This window comes from Frankliniella occidentalis, unplaced genomic scaffold (assembly GCF_000697945.3).
Source record: "Frankliniella occidentalis isolate FOCC.00 unplaced genomic scaffold, Focc_3.1 Scaffold10, whole genome shotgun sequence".
NCBI lineage: Eukaryota > Metazoa > Arthropoda > Insecta > Thysanoptera > Thripidae > Frankliniella > Frankliniella occidentalis.
Window position 1 is genome coordinate 1,492,595 of NW_026267140.1, and position 20,321 is coordinate 1,512,915.

The following is a 20,321-nucleotide window of genomic DNA, read 5'->3' on the forward strand; positions in this document are numbered from 1 at the left end:
GATATATATTTTCACATGGTGGATGACAGCTTAAACCCAGCCCGCCCCCGCCGTGGCGTCAACGTGAGAGGGTGGGTCGGGTGGGTGGAAGCATCGATGCGTGTGCGCTTTCACCCTCCGCAACGACCTCTCTGCTCTCTCCCCCAAGGAGGGTATAGGCCTCAAGGGCAGGGACGGCGGGAGGCGGTTACACGCCTGCACGCGCCTGATGAGAGCAGGCGGGTCCGATGGCAACCAAATATCCGCGGTCCCGATGTTTTGTGCATCGTCGTCGTGCCAGCCCATCATGGAGTGGCTCGATTAAACGACACGGGCGCTTGCACTCGCGGCCCGGCGAGAGTGCAAAGAGCGACCTGTCTGCCGCCGCCGGGGCGGGGCCGGGGCGCGGGGCGGTGGTGGCAGGCGCCGGTCCAAGCGCAGCTGCTGCGCGGGTAGGGTGCGCGCGGGCGGGCGGCGGCCGCCACTGACTGCCGCGTTACGAGACTCTCGGTCGCCACGTGGGGCACCGGCTCGGCGCGCGTGCGAGCAGCTTAGCGGCTCGGGGCCACGGCGCGGCGCGGAGAACGACGTGTACATTGGTTTTTCTACGCCTGCATGTCCGATTCCATTCTCGCTTCGCAATGAGTATTTTTTCAAAATTTGATTTCACAACGTGCACAGCACATTTCCTGGCAGAAGGCCGCCCCCCGCCAGCGCGCCCCCTTGATCCAAGCAGCCAGGATGAGAGTTCTGCAAGTCCCCTGTCCCGCGGGATCGATGCCCATTCAGAAACTAAATTGGTAACGGCCTCAGAAAATACTAATGCTGCTTGCCAGAAGAAGTCCACAGCAGTATGCTCGAGCACCAACGTCTCTATACAATCTAAACCGGACGCGTATTTTTCGACAAGGAGAACTGCTGTCACGCCGAGGTGTGTGTTACAATTCGCTGCCCGTTTGATACCAAGCTAGGAAGAGGTGGGCTTTGGAAGAAGTGATTTCACTTGAGATGTAAGCCGCCACTCCCAGCCGCGACGTACTGTACCCGATCAAGAGCTCCCCGATTACCTCATTGCTACGCTACACGGCTTAAAACAGGACCTGCCCCGGTCTGCCCACTTTGAGGATCCGGTCTATTTCACTTGTCTCCCGCACCATTGGTCATTCTAACTGGAGAGACAGATTCACCCCCGATCCCCCGTTCTCGAGGTGAGCAGAGCCGACCCGGCTAGTAGCAAACAATTGCAGAGGCGCGCGCACTACGTTGACCCCTTATGGTGCATTACAAAGCGCACAATCAGAGGGGTGACTCCTGCGCGATTTGAATTGACATTCTGCAGGCGAGATAGCCATCACCCGACTGATGTGGTGTATAGGGGCCACCTAGCATAAGATTTAACGATCGCGCGCCGAGTCGCTCATTGGATGTCGCTGACACCGCCTGCCGTTCACCGACAGATAAGGCGAGCGACGGGCGGCAACGCGTCGCGGTGATTAGAGATCAACCCCTTGTATTTATCGATTGGAGCGACACGCGTCTGCCATGAGTGAATCGGTTCGTACCGGCGTCAGCAAGCCCTTCCTGTCCCACTTCCCGCGTTCCCTGGGAATACAAAATATCCGCAATGCAAAAGAAATGTTACAATTTACACAAAAATCGCCCGGCGGGGCCGCATTGTTGGGCAATATTGCTCCCAGCCCAGCTGTCGATTGGCAAGAATTCCGTCGGAAACAAAGGGCGACAGGAGAGGTGCGGCCGGCCGGTGGCCGAACCCTGGCGCAGCGCAGCGAGGCCAGCGGGGGCGCGACGCACAGAGGACTTCCCGGGGTTCATTCCCCCCGCCGGCGTGGCGGGCGGGGCGGGGGCGCACATGTGGGGGCCGGTCGCGATTCTGAATACAATCTATAGCAATTATTATTTTAAATGCAGGCCCTCACTAAAATTAATGTTTCCATATCCGCGAGATAATTTTTTGTCGCCCGTGCGTCACACGGGAAAAACTGCAATCATCTTCTTTGCGATGCGCGGGTGGTGTGGCGTGGCATGCGACACAAAGAAGCGACAAGCGACGGCGCATAACAGTCATCCGCTTGTTAAATTTGTGCGCGTATCTTTTGAGGGGGCGCAGTTCGCGGTTTTCGGTCAACTTGGCGGGCGTGCGGGACCCATCTTCAAATCGCTGCAGATAGTTTTCTTATATACATTTCTCGCCAAAACAAGGCAAACCGTTCAGAAATGCATAACATATCAACACATTTCCCTCGGAGTGACCACCTGCGAGGGCCGGCCGGTCACCGGGAAACTCACTCTCGAGGACTTCCCTCGCAGCACACGCGACTCACCAGGAGAGGCGGGCGACGGGTGCGGCGGCAGCGGCGACGGCAGCAGCGGGGTCGCCCCGAACAGTAGGGTGAGGTGCGCGGGCGAGAGAGGGGGTGCGGGTGGGACGGAGTGTACGGAGTACGTGCGGTCCTGGGCGAGGTTCGACGGCGACTGACCGAGGGGCCCGAGTCGTCCCGGTCGTCCCATACTCTTACTACCGCTCTACCTCTACGCGCCGCCCCGCCCCGCGCCGCCCGGCACGCGGCACGGCGGCGAGCGCGGCGCGGGGCACCCGCCGCCGCCACCACACCACCACAACCACCACAACCGGCGCGCCGCGACTGTTTACAAGAGCGACGTCACACTTGCTTCACATGGCGGCGTTAGATCTGGGGCGGGCGGGTGCACATCAGGGTTCTCCACTAGAGCACACACACGGAAGGAAAGGAACAAGAAGAAAACTGGAAGTGAGTTGGAAAGGCACCTCCACCCTCCCCTCCTCTTACATCTGTTTCCGAAGTCTTGCGGGATTTTGGATGTCGCATGATTCACCATGGCGAAAATGTTATGTGACCGGAGGGGGCGGGAGGCTGATTTGGTCGTTAGCGGGCTGTCAGCAGGGAAGCCCCCCCCCCCCCCCACCCCCGCGGAGCAAATGTCGCCGGCCGCCTGAGACCGCCGTGCCCGCAGAGTAACAGAGATACGGCTGCCTATGGTACGGCATTTGCGTCTGCACGTGATGAGTTGGGAGGGCACAGGCCGGAGTGTACAATATAGAGGAGGGGTCTCATGTAAAAGCAGACAATTTCCGATAAATAATAAAAGCTCACAGCCGTATTCAGTTATCCACGCTCACGGGAGCGCGACAGCGTGAGAGCGTGGAGTAGGGCGAGGGGCAAGGGCCAAGGAGAGACTCTTACGCTCTCGCACTGTCGCGCTCTCCCGCCCCCTGCCCCTCGCTTCCCCCCTCGCCCTAAATCCGCACTCTCGCTCTCACGCTCTCGTGAGCGTGGCTGTGGCTACACTGAATATAGCTCTCATCTACTTCGGTTCAGAATTCGGCAATACACCGCCCTGTCAGTAAAATTGTTAACAGAACAACACAGCCAAGATCCAGACCAAGAAGTTTCAAATAATTTAGAGATCGTTCTAACCGACCACAAATTGCACATATTATAACCCCATCCTTCCAGCCTCACTCCAGTCGAACTGACAGGACTGTTAGCTGCATCTCTACCACTCGTTACAGGCGTATTCTTTGTTCAGACTCACTACACTCACTGCAGATTGTGCCGCTCGTCACGCGCAGTACTCGTCCTGTATGTGTGTCCGATTCAGGTGGCTTCTTCACGGCGATCCTTGCCGACGTCAACAGAGCCGAGCTGGTGGACCTGGCGGCAGCTCGCCGGGCGAGGCCTGGTGCCGGTCGGGTCTCGGGTCTCAGACTGCCGGGGCCTGCTCCGAGCTGCCACCACGCCGCCGCTGCTGCCGGGCTCGGCTCCGTTCCGACGACGCACGGACGGACGGACGGACGCGGACAGACGGGCACGGGCGACGGCTCGTCCCCTTCGTGACGAGTGACGAGTGACAGGGTGTCTGTGACAAGGGCTGGCAGGGCAAGGGCCAGCGCCAGAGCCGCATGCCGCATCAGTGCTCCCTTTCTCCGCCCCCTCTGTGACGTCACGGCCACCAGGGACGGCCGCGCCCCGCCCCCGCCTCGCCTCCGCCCCGCCCACACGTCATCCCCGGAGGAAGGGCGCGCTGCCCGCACGTCACTGCGCGGGTGGGTCCGCCCTTCTCCACCACCCCGACCCCGGCCAGAGTCCCACCAAGTCCCACACCGGCCCACGGCGCCCACGGCGTCAACGGCCTTCGTGTGGAGGACGCCCCGAGCACCGCGAGGCGGGGGGCTCCGTAAAGAACAGCCTCGGTGCGCGGGTGGCTGCCGCCCGACGAGACACTTGACACGCTCGGAAACCACGTGTAGCTTTGTAGCCTTTCGGAGGTGGTATTAAGGCGTTAAAGGCCGCAAGCGAAACATTTCTCAACATGCGAATCCTGCGTAAATCTCGATATATGTTCGGGAGTGTTGCGTCTTAGCGTGAAAAAGGAACGCAATAGAGGTGACAGCTTTTGAGAGCTCAAACTCTTGCAGTCCCACCTTTGGTTCCCACGAAGAAAGTCCGAATGGAAGAGTGATGTGTTGTAGACGTCGGTCCGACCGAACTTCCACAATCTCTCCAAAACTATCACCCACCCGTCTTTTTTTAACGATCCTAAAGAGTCTCCTAGCAGTAAATATTTGAAAAGGTAGCCACACCGCGGAGGGCAGACGGATTCCATCGGCGGGGCCGTTCCCCTGGCGGCGTCTCGCACGAGCTGGGAGCGTTCACATTTCCACTCTTCTTTTTATTTCCTTCAGCACGACGTGTCCCTGACACGAGTATGTCGGCGCCAATCATGCCAATGCGCCCTTCAGACGACTGCCTCGCGGCCCTGCTCGCGCCGTCGCACAGCCAAGGGCCCCGCCTCGCCGTCGAAGAAGAGAAGAGTTTGTGTCGCACTCGTTTCCCGTCGAGCAGCAGCAGCAGCAGCTATTGCACACCAATAGCGAAGGATATGCGGAAGTACCGGCTGAAATCAGACACATTTCCAAAGGACGTGCTGGTCGTGAATCGTGAGCGGGTTTGTTTACTTTCGTCGCTGTGCCATGGCGTTCCGGAGAATTCCGTCGATATTACGTACCCCGTCGTATCAGTGTTATTCCGCCCCGCGCCGCACCCCACCGCTCCCGCCGCCCTCCGCCGCGCCCCGCTGCGCCCCGCTGCGCCCCCGCCGCGCCCCGCCGCGCCCTGCCCCGCCACGACATGACGGGGCTAGGCAGGGTCTCCGCCAGCTGCGCTCGTGCCCGACAAGAAGGTCCGTGGCCTGGCCTGCACGCTCACGCGGCGGGCGGCGGGCACCACCACATCACAGACAGTACGGTGACACACGTCATGAAGGGCCTGGTTCACACAATTTTTTTGTTTTTATTTTTTCCCGCAGTGATTAATTCAGTAGTCGGCTTGGTTTGTCGGATAAGTCTCGGGGGGTAGGACCTATCTGCGCACATGGTCTCCCTGAAAAATTGGCCCCCAAATACTTACACCTTCACCGTCAGAACATTCCGGACACATTGCAACGGCGTAGACAGTGGTCGTGATAACTGCAGGAGCAGGGCCACTACACCGCACTATCTCAGGAGAGGGGCGAGGCCCGGGGCCCGGGCGCGGCCAGAGGTCTCGGGGCGGGCGCTCCACGAGGCACGAGGCCCCCGTGCGAGTGCCCCTGCAAATAGTTGGGTAACGGGCCGCCAATCAGTGCAACGATTAGCGCAGCGGGCGAGAGGGCTCGCATTCTCCTCGGGCGACAGAAACAAAGAGAGGGAGGCTGGAAGCCACACAACAGGTCATTGGCGGCAGTAAGTGACCCTGTATATTACGGCCATGAGGGCCCTCCCCGCGGGACCCTCGTAGGACCGAGCCGCGCGCAGCCAGTGCGCTGCCCTCAAACCGAAAGCGAGCATGGCGCCTAGCGCCTGCTTCTCGGCGAATCGAAATCTCATTTGGGTAATCAGTGCGCCGTCCTAGTTGGATTCACTCGGCAGCGCAGCGCGGACTGACGCTACACGATAACGCCAGCAGAGAGAGAGAGAGGGGGGGGGGGGGGGGGAGAGACGCTCAAACCGTCCAGGGAGGGAGGGCACGTGGACCAAACTCGACGAATTAAAAAAATAAAAATAGTAGAAAATAGAAGGTAAACAGTGTCGCCTTCTCAACAGCAGGAAAAGTAGGTGACCTTAAAACTTGCAATGAGCGCCAATGCTTTTAATTAGAGAATCTGAGACGAGCAAAGAAAACGTTACTCACACCACGTTGATGATTTATTTGATTTTGTCAAGCACGACAACTACCCTTGGAACTGGCGCACCTATATGGGGCGACCCTGACGGACCCTGGCCCCCGCAGAGTCTCCGCGTGGCGCCGCGCGGCGTGCTCTCTACCGGAAGGACATTGAACTCTCCCTGCGCCGTGGCGCGTCGCGCGGCGCTCCACCCGCCCCGCCGCGCTCCTCCCCGCTGCCCCCGGCTGCGCCTCGTCGCGTCGGACCAAAACAACAGTGTTGTGAGGTCATCGGGAAGAGTGGTGTGTCTCTCGCGTCCTCCATAAGGACACGTTCGTCCTTCGCCCTCGCTCGGCCGCCACGCTCGCTTCGTGTGGAATAATCCTACCCCCCCCCTTCCCGCGCCCTCCTCCGGCCACCAGCACGCACCCCGTCCTCCCCCCCGCGCCCACGTTCCAGGTAGAGCTCCACGCTGCCCTGCCCGGCACTATACTCTTCCCCGTCAACAACGAACTGGACGCCCGCCTTACAAGGAGCGGTCCGTTTGGGCGCCGGCCGGCTCTGGGGCACCCAGAGAACAGTTTCTTTTCTTTTAACTTCTTTGATTTATAGTAAATTTCGATGAAAGTCAAGGAGATGTTCATTCATTGCAAATTACCTCAAATATGAATCGACTTTTCAAAGGAATTTCCCAGAATAAAAGAGTCCTAAGTTTGCGGCAACGGCAACCGAGAGGTGTGTGACAAGGCTTCCAGAGGCCCCCACTTACTTACTTACTTACTCAATTACCGTCCCCTGATATGCGCCATACGCCCTCGCCTTTTTAAAAAACAAATCGCGTGTATTCTTGTATTATTCTGATTTTTACACACGAGACGAGGTGACACGAACACACCTTCCCTCTCAATCCGTGACCTACTTTATTACAAAGATTATTTCGCCCCGCCCACAACTACACCGACCACTTTGTCATCATCAGAAAGAGATAAAACTTAAAAAGTATTCCGTGGACCTTGAGGGTGATATGTGGACCAAGGCTACTTGGGAAAGGTGATCGCACACATGAGAGTATTAAACGTTGCACCGTTTGTCATGACAGTAAAATGGGAGAGGGGGAAATCGAGAGAAATCCGCGTTGATAACATAGTGATACGCCGAAAGGGCCTGCCACTACAATCTTAATTGTTTTCCAAGGACGCAAGACCCGGCGCATGTCCAGGTTTAGCTTGTTTGAGAGGTGGCGCCATTTACCTTCTTGTAGGTTAATTTTTAAATTGCCTACCTTTCAGGCGAATACGGTTCTGAGAGGGGACCCACCAACTATTGGACCGACGCTTTGACTCCGTAATTTAGTAATTTGTTCTATATATTTCAGATCTTTTTAACGTAACAGCACCAACTGAAGAACGCAGATCTCAGTCTTGTTTTGTGCGGTTTTGTGGCCGTTTACTGACGACGATAAGCGTTCGTTGAAAACCGTGGCCTTGGGCGTGGGCATCCCGGCCTTAACGACACTCTGCTTTCTGGTCCTCACACCTGGTTGACGTGCGTGTTCGTGTTGTCTACGATCGAAATCAGAGGGCGTTCCATAAAAACTCTCTACGGTTTACTGTTACCGTTTATAAGAAATCTCGAAAAAGTTGAGAAACAACTATAAGCACCTTCCCATACGTAATACAACGACTGAACAATGGACTGATTTTTTATCCCCAGAAGATAGGTTACTTGTTTGCTAGATTGATGTGCTGTAAGCATGCCGGCAAAAAGGAACGCTGTTTGATGCAAGAATAGGAATAGGGATGTGGGGCCGTCCGTTTTTTAAAAATTATTTTAGGGGAAGGGGGGGGGGTAACAGAATGAAAAATGCTCATACTAAACACGCTGTCCTTTATGATTTTATTCCGTGTTTTTGTCCACCGTGTTTGCACCGCAGTACTAATCTGCGCCCGCGACGTGTCGACGATGCCGCGGCAAAGGGCCGCCTCGTTTTGTGTGCTGCGAGCAAACACACCGCTGTCATCTGACTGGGGTAAACGATAAACACGCGCGCAGACAGATTGGCACTTTCTACTTCATTGTTTTGATCGAGTCGCGACCCGAAAGCCGACTAAGTAAGTTAATGAGCTTGGCGGCGGTATGGTAACACTGCTGGGCTCCACGAGACAAGCAACTCTCTTGCATAGGCTGCTGCAGGCTGCCCGTCGTGGAGCACCGCGTCCGTAGGCTGGAGCAGGCTGGAGCAGGCTGGAGCTGGCTTGGAGTATGCTGGAGTAGGGTCCCCGTCCTCTACTTGCAGTCCACGTTGAACCACCAGTCGCAGACGAGCACCTCCTGGCTGAAGATGGTGCCGTTGGGGCACAGCATGGCCTCGCCGCGGCCGTCACCGTGACACACGTAGAAGGCCTGCACAACCAAAAGCAATGTCAGATGGCCTTTTTATATTAAACAATAACACTGCCGACCGTGACCAGCTCTGACGAGAGTTCAGACTACACTCGATGTATGTACAATCAATGAGCAGTTGTATATTGCGCATCTTGGTAATATTCCGTGGTGGTAGTGGCGATTCAGGGTGAGGGCAAGCCGGTGGGGGCAGAGTAGTACGCAATAAGAGAAAGAGTACCAGTCGCATCGTTGTTCCTGACCGCCCGTCGCCATGCCCCACCCCGCTCGCTCTCCTGCAGTCCGTGGGCGCAGCACAGCGCAGCACGGCGCTGCACGATAGGTTGCCTAACTACGCGGCGCAGTGCCAGCCTCGCACACTGTCGCTTGTCGCTCTGCTTTGCCTACAAGCTCCTTCAGTAAAAGCCTCTTTATTTTAAAGCACCACATAACAGTTTTCGAAGGCTTTCAAGATTTTACAAGGTTTTGTTACTACCCTCGAGTACTTTATCTGCAAAGTCATAGCTGCGTGGACTTTGGCCCCCTCGCTCCACCCCCTCTGAGCCCCTCTCACTCTCTCATACCTGACAGCCACTGGCCGGGTCCGCAAAGTAGCCTTTCCGGCGGAAGTCGGCGCACGTGAAGCGGGTGAGGGGCGCGCGGCTGTGGGCGGGGTAGTCCACGCCAGCCACGCCGGGAATTCCCTCGTAGGAAAGAGCATTCGCGGCCGAGCCTGCGGGGAGAGGGCGAATCAGGATACTATTAAAAACTGCCAACTTCATGCGACCTCTTGCTTGAGCTCCCAGAGGGATACCTTTCTATGAGAGGTGTTTTCACAAATTGTTCCAATCTCGGTGGTAATCATTTTGAAGTGTAGCCTCTCAACGTTCTTCTGGCTTGTAATATTCAACAGCTCGTTCAACAGGTAAAGTTATCCCATCCCCAACCAAACAGACTGACTAGATATGCGCTGACCACCGAATACTTGAATCCGACTTAGGATGGTGATTGCGATGCCCGGTTACCACCAGTCTACCCCTTCTCTACCCCCATCTCGCCGTTGAGTGAGAAGGTAAGTCTTCCGGAGAACAATGGCGCTCGGCTTATCATTTTCTTTCACGTTCACCGAGGCACGCCGCCAAGCCTATCATGACACAAATCTCGTCCTCTTCTTTCTTTTGTACAGATAATTTTTTTCCAAAGGAGCGACACGCAGCGCTTGCCGTAATCTTCGACAGAAGCAAGTGCGAGGCTGGACTGCGAGATGGAGGATAGAGAGGTGAGATGCGTCTGAATTAAGGTGACAATTAATCGTCTGCATGTCATCGAGTACACTCTAAATGGGACAGGACAATTTTGTATCCGGCGAGGATGCGTTCTGAAGCACATCTGAAATAAATGCAAATTTGCATCTGAAAAGTCTAGTGTACCTGTACCATGTGTCAGGGCGACGACACAACAGTGTTGCGGGTTTCCATACCCGACGGACCATGGTGCCCTACGGGTGAAGCGAGTAGGCACACCCGCAAACTGTTGTGTCGTCTCGTGTCGTAGCCATGCCTGACACGCGCGGCAGAGGCAAATTTGCATCCGACTAAGACGTGCTTAGTGCTTAAGAACGCACACTAGCTGGATACAAAGTTGTCCTGTCCCATTTAGAGTGTAAGCTAAGGCAAACCACGCAGGCTGATACTCTCCGCGCTGTGCCCTGTCCGAGCGAACGCGTATACTAGTAAGCATGCACGGGTGCGATCCGGTTGCCTATTCGCACGGGGACATATGGCGTCATGGATAGAGACGAAGAAACCCATCAGCCAGCACTCGTACTTGCGGGCTACGCACTTTCTTCGACGGGGTACCGGGGTAATCCTGTGCCCTGTGCCATTGCTACGACACAACAGTGTTGCGGGTTTGCACAGGGTGTGTGATCCGCGCCGTGGTTTTTTTCTGCTTGTACTGTACCGCATTCATGCGTGCGGACGGGTTGCATACTCGCACGGGGCCGTAAGGCGCCATGGCGAGCGACGATAGGCAAGCCCGCCCGCACGCATGAATCCGGTACAGCATAAGCAGAAAAAAACCACGGCGCCGATCACCCACCCTGTATAACCTAGGTGCTATGGCACCTTACCTTACGGGTGGTGCGAGTAGGCAAGTCCGCAGACTGTCGTGTCGTGGCGCTGAAACATGTGATGTACACACAGAGTCCGAAGAGGGATTTCAGCCACATTACACATCATCGCCAGTTGCCGTATAGTTCGCCACATTTCTATGTTTACAACAAGCGGCACGCTTGCCCTTACACAGCAGCATCGCAGAATGTGTTCAGCGGATCACCATATTCGAGGCAGACAAAGTTAAATTCTTCGCTCGACACAACAACCTATCGATGTGACGCAGTGATGGGGGATCTCCTTCGCCCGGCGCGGGCCCCCGGGCCTCCGGGTCACGACGAACAGACACTGAACCACCGCTGCAACAGCAGCTGCAGCGGCAGAAGCAACCTCGAGTGCAAAGGAGAGCAGGGCAGCAAGGCAAGAAGGAAGAAAAACGTCTGAAATGCGGGGGAAGCAGAAGTAGTGACTGCACGACATAACCTAACTCGTCTGGCCTGGTCGCGTACAGATCTAATCGGTCCCGCGGCTCCGGGCGGTGCCGCTGTTGCCGCTGCTGCGCCCCGAGGGCGCTCAGCGGCCCGGGCCTCAGCGCCTCCAGCCCCTCGAGCCAGTATTGCAGACGGCACGTGTGCGACCATCAGTTCGCTTCCCGCAAAAATCCCAACCCCCAATCCGCGACGCCCCCATTGCCGTCCGGAGAGATGCACGGACTCTAGTAAAAGCCATTAGACGGTAGGAAATCATTTTTATTTCCTGACGATCTGCAGCGTGTCCGCTGCCCGCCACGACATTTCGACCGCGCCATGATGTGCGCCTGGCGACAACGGCTCCCGTGCAGTGCACTTCCGCAGTATGCGGTGTATACAGTTTATGTCCTGATCCCGTCCCGCGGCGGTGCGCGGGGCGGCGGCTCTCCCGAGGACGCCGCTACTGGGGGGCTGGGCTGGCAGCGGCGCGGCGACACAGGCCGATGTGATACCATCGCCATGGGCGGCCGTTGGGCTTGTCATGAGAGCGAGTATGGCACCGGCCGAAGCCCCATAGATCTACTCCACTTCCTCCACCTCTCCATCCTCTCGGTCCCGTTGTGTCGTTCATACACCTCACCTCAAAGTCGTCAGTTTTTCTATGAGCAACTTGCTTTTGGCATCGTCCTGAAAGTACGTCCGTCATTCGCTGCTACGAACCTGCACTCTAAATCTTTTACAAAGAAATTGTTCGTATAATGCAAATAATTCTGTGCCACCGTAATATACATAATACCGTAATATACATATTACAAGAAATTTTCCTGTATGACACAAAAGTTTTCTTTGTATTACAAAGAAAATTTGGCTGTGTATTGCGGTTGCACTAAATTCTTTGTAATACAAGAATTTTCTTTGTAAGAATTTAAGAGTGTGCTGCCAATGGTCAGCCTCTGTAAGCTCCCATAGCGCCTGGTGGGTAGGCAACATCTTGAGTGCAGTGCATGCGTGTACTGCAGAGTGGCCTACCCCGAGTCTCGCAGGCGCCGAGCCCCATTAATATCCCAAACATTTCTGAGAACGGGAGTTCCTTCAGGACTTTCCGTGGGGATCGTCCTGAAGGTACGTCCGTTTTTCTCAGTTTTATCTAACAAAATTTATTTTTAAAAAAGGGTAGGCCACGTCGCAGTGCACGCATCCACGGCATGGAAGATGTTTCCTACCGATCAGGCGCTCTGAGCGCTTTCACAGGCTCAACGTGGTAGTTTCGTTACTTCAAAGAATAATGACGGACGTACTTTCTGGGCGAGCCCTTCCCGAACTTGCGTCTCTCTGATTGAGCCGTGGCGCGGTATAGATGAGTGAGAAATCATTTCCCGATTCCATCCGCCGGCCACCCGCCATCAGCCTGCCTCCGGCCCGTGTGCAGCCCGGCCTATTGTGTCCCCTGACCTATGGCACGGTGCCGCCCGGCGGGGTCGCATTACCTCACCCCCCCCCCCCTCCCAACAGAGCGTGCAATTGACCAGGATAACAACTCGCTTCCCTGCAGAACACCCCATGGCTGCTGTTGTCCCCGCGCGGGCCCAACGCGACGACGACGCTATTTGCTCCCCCCGCCCCTTCCTTAACCCCAACCACCACCACCCCGGCCCCTCCTCCTCCATCCTCGCGATAGCACACCCGACAAACCTTATAAAGAAGGACAACATCCACCGCTGCGCAGCATCGCTTTCCTCCACCGACGAGCACACGGTTCCTGATGTCGTCCTTTGTCGTGTTTTATGGGAGCAAAGGTCACCGAGCGACCCATAAACCGAAAATCTCTCGGACCAGAGAAAGGTAGTACAAGCAAGCAAAGATATCAGGGGGAAGGGGGAGAGAAAAATGTGTTGCTTGCGATGCTCTTGGAAAGCCACTTTCGACAAGTTTAGGTATCAAGAACGTGTCATTGCGATACGCCAATGTTCACGCTTTTCCAAATCAATTTTCGTCCAGGGGGAACATGTAGGCAGGAAGTGCATGTATCCTCAAGTTTGTTACCGGTTATAAGAGCTGGATTCTGAGGGAAAGACGGACAAAACAATTTCGACACGGCGCAGAAACCACTGGCAAAATTTTTCTACCACTCATCCATCCTTAAATTGATGTTTCCCAGGGGGAAGTGGTTACCGAGTTATAAGACGGCAGTTGGAAGGCCGAGAAGACCCACTCCCCGTCCCGAGGTAGCGTCAGCGTCTCTCGGCTCTACCCCGGGAGCTCTCAGAAACAAACCAGGGCGGCGCGGCGGCCAGGTAGGCAGCGTCCTCGACGAGAGGCTCTCAGGCTCTCCTACTCCTCCTCCACCGCTGTTGACGGCGACCTGCTACGCCCCGGCCCGGCGGCCGGCGCTGCCCAGCGGCGGCTGCAGAGAATGGCGGGATGTGCGCCACGCGACGCCGCGCCGCTGCAGCTGTTGCTCAAGACACCTTTCCGTGCCACTGGGTAGGCTACACTGTAAATCTGGTTCCCAGCAAGTGGACGACTCAAGTCGCCCGACCTATGCATGTGGTGATTTCGGCGACTTTAATCACCCTCTTTAAAGGGCGCCTTCTGGTTCCCCATGTCCAGCTGCAGTGTTGCACTTCCTGAGCCTGGGTATGGTAGTGAGCTGTCCCTACCACGACCCGGCAGAATGATCCCGATATCCCCGCGAACGTTTGCGTTACAAAATCTATCGTATGGGGTGTGACAAGTCCTTCTTTTCAGCGTACAGAATACTACACTTCTATTACCCCACTGACACAGACATTCGGGAAGTAGTGGAGTAAGCTGCTGGACGAATCACGGGCCCCTTTGTTCTTCCGTGTTGTCTTCTCCGCGCTCCCTCCGGTATAGTCTATTAAGTTTTCAACCCCTCCCTCACATACTGCCGCGTGAGCTGAGCAACAAATTTCGGGGAGAGGAAAAGGGGGGGGGGGAGGCACGACCCGTCTGTCCTGCGGTGGCGCGTGGAGCGGAGCGCCGCTTCCGTCGCGATCATTTCTCATTACCAGCCGTTCACACGGTCACAATGGCGGCACCGCACCGGTATGGCTTCTGGTAGAAAACGGAGTTTGCGTGAGTGCGAGAGAGAGAGAGGGAGAGATACAGAACTTGTCACGCATCTCCCTCGCACTCACACAGACTTCACCGGCAATCCGTCACTCTCTCTCTCTCTCTTTCTTTCTCTCTCTTTCTCCATTACCATTATTATCACACGACGGAATAGGAAGCTCCACAGCTGGCGGCAGAGACTTTCCAAAAGTCGTTCACAGTCTTGGCTGCACGCTGGACCCTGATGGTGGGCCGCCCCTCTCTTTCACTACATTAATCTCCTTCATTCTTGTACAGAGGACTGAGAAAAACTTAAACGCAAGACGTTTGCAAGTTGCCAAACGTAACCCATCCTTCCTTACTTATTGGGACAGTTAATAAGAATGCCTTATTTGTGTGTCGGTGTCTACTTACCCTGGAGGTCAGTAGGTACTCGGCCAGGGCCCTGCACGTGCGTCAGGCGGTAGTACACACTCTCGGCCACGGAGAGGGGCACCGGCACCAGGCTCAAACCGCCAAGGCGCAGATCAGGCTGCAGTTGAAGCTGCAGGTGCTGAAGCTGTCGCAGGTGCTGCTGCGTAACTCCATCCTGATTCAAGTCCTGCAGGTCACCGCCATCAACACGGTCCTGGTGCATGGCGTACTGCCACGTCCGCGAGGGCCGCCACTCAAGGGGATCGTTGAGAACCGCCCGCCCCTGGGGTCCGCCCCGGGTCGCGGCCGCGCCAATGGGCGACGGGGTCGCCTCGACGACATGGAGCTTGGTGAGCTCGACGATCGTTCGCGGTGGGGCGGGTGTCGTCGAAGGGGCTCCACCGCCGGACTGCTTTTGTATCTCGTTACTCCTGGCCGACTGTGGGTTCACGAAGATGGGAATCCAGGGACTCTCCCCGAGGAAGTAGCTGACCGGGGCGTCCGGCGGCGATGGCGAGAGGGCGGGCTCCAGCCTGACTGTTTGTGGGGGGCCGCCGCCGCCGGCCGCGGAGCGCTCGTCATCGCGCGCGGGCAGCGGGGACGAGGACGGCGCCTGCAGGGGCAAAGGCGGCGACGACGGTGGCTGCGTCGAGGGTGGCGGTGGCGTGGACGTAGAGGAAGGTTGCGTGGGAGCAAATGGGGGGAAGGGCTGCGTCGTTTGCGAGGAGGAGGCCGTCGAGGCCACCGTCGTCGGCACGTCAGGCAGCGGCGGCAGCAGCACGCTGGCTGGTGGCGTCGCGCTGCCAGACCTCGGCACGAAGGGCCTCTCGACGTGCGGCAGGTCGGCGCCGGGGCCGTACCGGGGAAAGATGCCCGACAGCAGCGGCGTGTCCTGCGGCGCCCGCTCCCTTGCCACCTCCTCCTCGCGCTCCTTGGGCGGCGCCGTCCGCAGGGTCGCGGACAAAACGATCTGCTGCCGGTCCGTCGCCTTCTTCTGGAAGCTCTTCTGGGTGGCCGCAGCGCTGGGGTTGCTGGTCGTGCTCGTCGGCGCCGTCTTGGCGCTCGTCATTGAAGGAACGCCGGTCTGCAGTGGTCTCGGGGCGGTGGTGGCCGCCACCAAAGGCTTCCCCTTGTGGGTTGCATTCCTTGGCTTGGCGCGAGCCCCTGAAGCTTTGGGCGGCGCGGACTTCCCCGACCGCCGGCTGGCTGGCGGCGGCGGCGGCGACTTGGTCGTGTTGGTCGTAGGTGCTGCTGGAACGGCAGTGGAGCTCGGCGTGGTCGCGTCCTGGAATCTGTGCCGCCCGCGCTCGCTCGTCGATGGGGTGCTTGTCACCGGCGGCACGAGGACCTTGGGCGGCGCCGGAAGCGATGCGTTGTCACTCCGGCGGCTGCTTGCCGGGGCGCCCGCCTGGATGTCACCGCTGCCACCCGCCCCCGAGCTGGCGTTCCGGGGGCTTAGGCCCGAGGAAGCTGCAGGGGTAAGGTCCCTGATGACCACCTTGTACTCGCCCAGGATCGGATCGTTCTTAATCCTCGTGATGACCGTGCCATTCTTACTGCTCACGTACGTCGTCTTGGCGGAGAACGCTGGCGCTCGCGTAGTGGCGTGCACGTTCACCGTCGACGATGCGGGCGTCGATTGCTTTTTCGTCGTGGGCACGGCGCTCGAATGCTTCTTCGTTAAAGCGCCTCTGGCAGCTGACGCCGCCGCTGCGACGCCGCTCCTGGGCTTGCCGACGGCGGCCACGGGCTTGCCTGCGGCCGACGCCGCCTGCTGCTGGCCGTGTACAAACTTTGCGCTCTTTTTGCCGTACGCTGTGTAGGGTATCTTGGCCGAGAGAGTCTTGTTGGAGCTCGGCGTCGACGGGGGTGTGATCGTCTTCGGCATCGAGAGGGTGCCCATGATGTCCGCCATTGACGCGACCGCCGGCGCATTGGCGGCTCGCATGGCGTGCTCCACCTGCTCCACCAGCGTGCGGTTCGCGTCTTCCTTCATCACGCGGAGCACGGCGTCGTCCCCGAGCTGCTGCTGCTCCCGGAACATCTGAAACGGAACGCGGGCGTGTGTACATAACCCAGACAAAGTGGCGTTCAAGGGGCACATTGTCGTGTCGCCTACCTGCAGCGCGCGGAGCAGCTGGTCTGCATCGCGAAGCGCGCGGACGAGGGCACGTATGCGCGCGACCAACTGTTCTGGGGATGGCGTTGACGGCAGCGGCGTGCTTGGGGACGCCGCGAGTCGGAAGGCGGACGCAGGAGGCCGCCCTGACGTCGGCGTGCGCGGGGAGGACGCTGGCGCTGGCCTCTGTGTTGAAGTCGTCGGAGGCCTCGATGGGGCCGGCGTTCGGGGACGTGTTGGCTTTGGCGTTGACGACGACGCGGGCCGCGGTGAGGTGGTCGACGCTGTTCTGGATGGTGACGAAAGTGGTGAGCGTGGGAGGGACGTCGCCACGGGCCCAGGCGAGGATGTCGTCGATGTCCTCAGCGGAGAGGGGAGGGCCGTCGGCGTCTTCAGTGGAGAAGCAAACTGCGGCCCAGGCGTCGTTGCCGTCGGTGAGGGGCCAGGTTCACACGGCAGTAAAGCAGGAGCTGTGGTTAAGAAGGTAAGTGCGGGCTGTCGTCAAAAATTAATTCACATACAGAATCGTTCCGGCAAATTTTGCATTGTACTGTAGCGGCGCCTCCTATGGTTCGCTCGAAAGCTGTAAATGCTGACATACGTCAAACTTGACGGCACGATTGAGTCCGACGGGGCATTGGGGGGGGGGGGCGGTATATTGTTCTCCTCCACCAGCATTATGACTTCTGAATTCTTACGCATGCAGGCAGCAGTAAATGGGGCTCTGACATTTCGGAGAGCGGATTCCATTGCGCCCCACGGCACAGTCGAAAGAAACTGGAGCAAGCGGGGGAAGGGGAGACGGACTCATACGAGCAGCAGGTCGTACTCGGTGCAAACAGGCAGCGCGGGCCAAGCGTCTGCGTCTTCTCCACCCGTTGTGCATTTTTTCTTGAACAATTTACAATTTTATATGTTGGTACACAGGAAGTGGGTTGAAAACATTAATAAATAAGTAATAAAAATTAAATAACCACACTGACTGCAAAGGAGCGCAGCGAAGGATGTATGTGGATGGACTCCTACCTCCTGTGGGTAGGCAAACCTGTTACACCACTGAGTCAGGCGGGTTTGCCTAGCCCCTGGTTGGCAGGCGTTCTCGGGCGATGGCCTTATAGTTTATTCTGACAAACTTGTTGGAAAGTGGGAGGTCAGAAACCCAATTTACCATAAGTCTACTGATGTTTACAATCCACACCGATGAATGCAAACAATTTTCGATACTGAAAAATAATATCGAGCCGTCATGGTGACGACATCGCCTCCACAGTTGCAAGACAAGCTGTCGACCTGGCTGTCACTTGCTCTATGTCACCCTCCCGGGACTTCACCTACCTGTGCCCACGATGACAACGAGGACGCGGAGCACCCCGAGTAGAGCCATATCCCGGTCAGACGTCGGGGCGAAGGGGCTTCGTCATCACGGGTCTACGACGAATATCATCGACAAGGACGGCGCTGACGCCCTCGTCGCCACCGTCGGTAAGGCCACCGTAGGCCGACGGTGTCGTCGCCACCGGCGCGCCGTCACCGTCGTCATTGGCGTCCCCGCCTCGTCACCGCCCCGCCGCGGGTGTGATCCGACAGAAGACGCGTTGGAACACAATGCGACTGTTCCTCCGTGGCTGCCGGTGGTCGCTGTCTCTTGGCCAGCGCGGCGCGGTCGTCGGGAGAGTCGGGCGGGCGGTGCGGGCGGTGCGGGCGGTGCGGGTGGTGCTGGATGAGCACTGGACGAGTGCGCGCAGCGGTGCGGAGTGAGGCAGACCCAGTGCCAGTGCGGCTCGAGGGAGGTTCCAGGGCCCGTTGGCCTCAGCGGCGGCGCGCGGGGGAGGGGTGGGGAGCTAGATGGGACAGAATCGCCCAGAGTTACGGGAGGCTGTCACCCCCACCCCTCTCCGGACCGCGGTAGGTGGCGGAGGCAGGAAGGTGCTCGTTGGCTATCTTGATTATCCTAAAATAATAGGGGGAGGTCCAAGGGGAGGGGGGCTGATGAGAATCTTAAACAACCCTCGCTCGACACACACTCCTCGCGTAAAACTCTTTTATCCTTAGCATTGCCCACACGATTCGTGATTTTATCAATTACACAACAGTTTTACAAAATGATATTTATTTATTTTTTCGTTTGAGATGTGCTTGCTACCGTCACATTAGTGGGGGGGCGGTAGAGCGGTGTGAGCGAAAACCCCGAAACAAACCTCTCTACTGATCAGTCACCCGTAAAGCTGCTGGCGGAGGTGCGCCGGAGGGATGGAGAGAGGCGCTCAGCCGTGAGACTGTTCTTTACACCTCAGATGCAGCTTCAGTATGGAAACCCAAGTGTGTACATGTATAGGGTATTTCAGAGCTGGACGTGAAGAAGTAAAATGGAAGAACAAAAGGCGCACTGCTCATGCGCAGATGCAGAGTGGGGGAAGCAGGGGATGGAGTGGGGGGCGTCTGCGCTTGCGCAGTGCCCGTTTTGTTCTTCCATTTTACTTCTTCACGTCCAGCTCTGAAATAGCCTATTCGTTATTTGCTGAATACCCAATGTATGCAGCAAATACTGCGTACATGATCATGTATGCAGCAATACTGCATACATGGCCATGTACCTACACACGTAGTGCCGAAGTGTGTTCATGGCTATGTATGGCAGTATTTGCTGCATACATGGTCATATACATACTATTTGCTACATACATGATCATGTACGCAGTATTTGCTGCATACATGTAGGTATTCAGCAAATAACGCATACATACACACTTGGGTTTCCAGAGCAGCCATGCCTCTCCGCCCGCGTCGCCACGTATCCGATACGATGAACCAGTCTGCTTGATGGGAAGCCCTGTGGCCAAACACCTTGTCAAATTGCTGGCGCCTTGAATGCAGCCGTTTTTAATGAAAAATGTCGTCCTTCAACGGTGTCGTTTGGCGAGGTCCCTTAACTCTGCACCCACCTGCGCTAGCTCCGGGGGAGGGAGGGGGAAGGGCGTTTGTTTAAGAAGGCCTCTCCGCACGACCTTGCGACCGCATCGAATTCCAAATTTCATTATTCCTCCATAAAATTTGACAGTCAAAGCTGACAGCCATGGAAAAATGGCGGGCGTGCTTCAAAAGATTGACTTTACCAATGGGACTCAAAATATGATTGCCAAAATGTCGTCATGCAAAGTGGGCACCGGCGTGTCCCTCCACGCCGGCATTCCTGAACCGCCGCGCTCAGCCGTGTGGCCGCAGTCGTACAGTGTCTCACAGTGACTGCGTAACTCTTGCTTTCCCATCCCTTGCACTTGCTGGTGCATCGATGTCTCGGGATGCATCGCCTGCACCGCGGCGCTCGGCGCTCACCAGGTGAGGAGAGGAGCGGTGCCCGGCCCGGCCCGGCCCGCGCGCCGGCCAGCGCGGTGGCCAGCAGTGATCCTCCGGCGGCCGGAGGAAGCGAGGACAATGAACACTGGCGATTATCAGGGTCAGATAAGCTTCGCGGGTAGGGCGGCCCATGGAGGTGGGGGGCGAGGCGAGGCGTGAACATGCGCCGTCGTGTGATTGTTCAAATACAAACTGGTCATATTTTATTTT

General features: G+C 57.3%; 2 protein-coding genes across 5 annotated transcripts in view; both read right to left on the reverse strand.

The window, feature by feature from the left end:
* Positions 1-3,781, reverse strand: part of LOC113214415 (solute carrier family 22 member 4) — an 11,887-nt gene extending 8,106 nt beyond the window's left edge. Inside the window, exon 1 of one of the 3 annotated variants that reach the window (XM_026433768.2) lies at positions 3,583-3,781. The gene's annotated coding sequence lies outside the window, so the exon portion shown is untranslated. Of the gene's footprint in view, positions 1-2,321; positions 2,490-3,573 lie in introns of those variants that run through there. The other 2 variants (XM_026433771.2, XM_026433770.2) reach the window with 2 other exon arrangements.
* Positions 3,782-8,069: 4,288 nt separating this feature from the next.
* On the reverse strand, positions 8,070-18,761 carry LOC113214418 (mucin-5AC-like). 2 transcript variants are annotated; one of them, XM_026433777.2, is made up of 5 exons: positions 18,093-18,754; positions 16,758-17,227; positions 14,639-16,682; positions 9,150-9,298; positions 8,070-8,586 (listed from the first exon to the last, which is right to left on the reverse strand). In XM_026433777.2, exons 1-5 carry the CDS (start codon positions 18,139-18,141, stop codon positions 8,470-8,472), a joined length of 2,829 nt encoding a protein of 942 aa, XP_026289562.2. In that variant the 5' UTR covers positions 18,142-18,754; the 3' UTR covers positions 8,070-8,469. The 2 variants fall into 2 exon arrangements, with proteins under 2 accessions (XP_026289562.2, XP_026289563.2); XM_026433778.2 differs by lacking the exon at positions 9,150-9,298 and having other exon boundaries at positions 18,093-18,761.
* Positions 18,762-20,321: the final 1,560 nt, after the last annotated feature.

Bases quoted from the DNA above. Each gene is read 5' to 3' on its own strand.
- LOC113214418 (XM_026433777.2), bottom strand. From the start codon at position 18,141: ATGGCTCTACTCGGGGTGCTCCGCGTCCTCGTTGTCATCGTGGGCACA. The intron at 9,299-14,638 runs GTAAGTAGACAC...CTCTCCCCGCAG, and splicing joins AGTACCTACTGACCTCCAGG to GCTCGGCCGCGAATGCTCTT. The intron at 8,587-9,149 runs GTATGAGAGAGT...TTGGTTGTGCAG, and splicing joins ACCCGGCCAGTGGCTGTCAG to GCCTTCTACGTGTGTCACGG.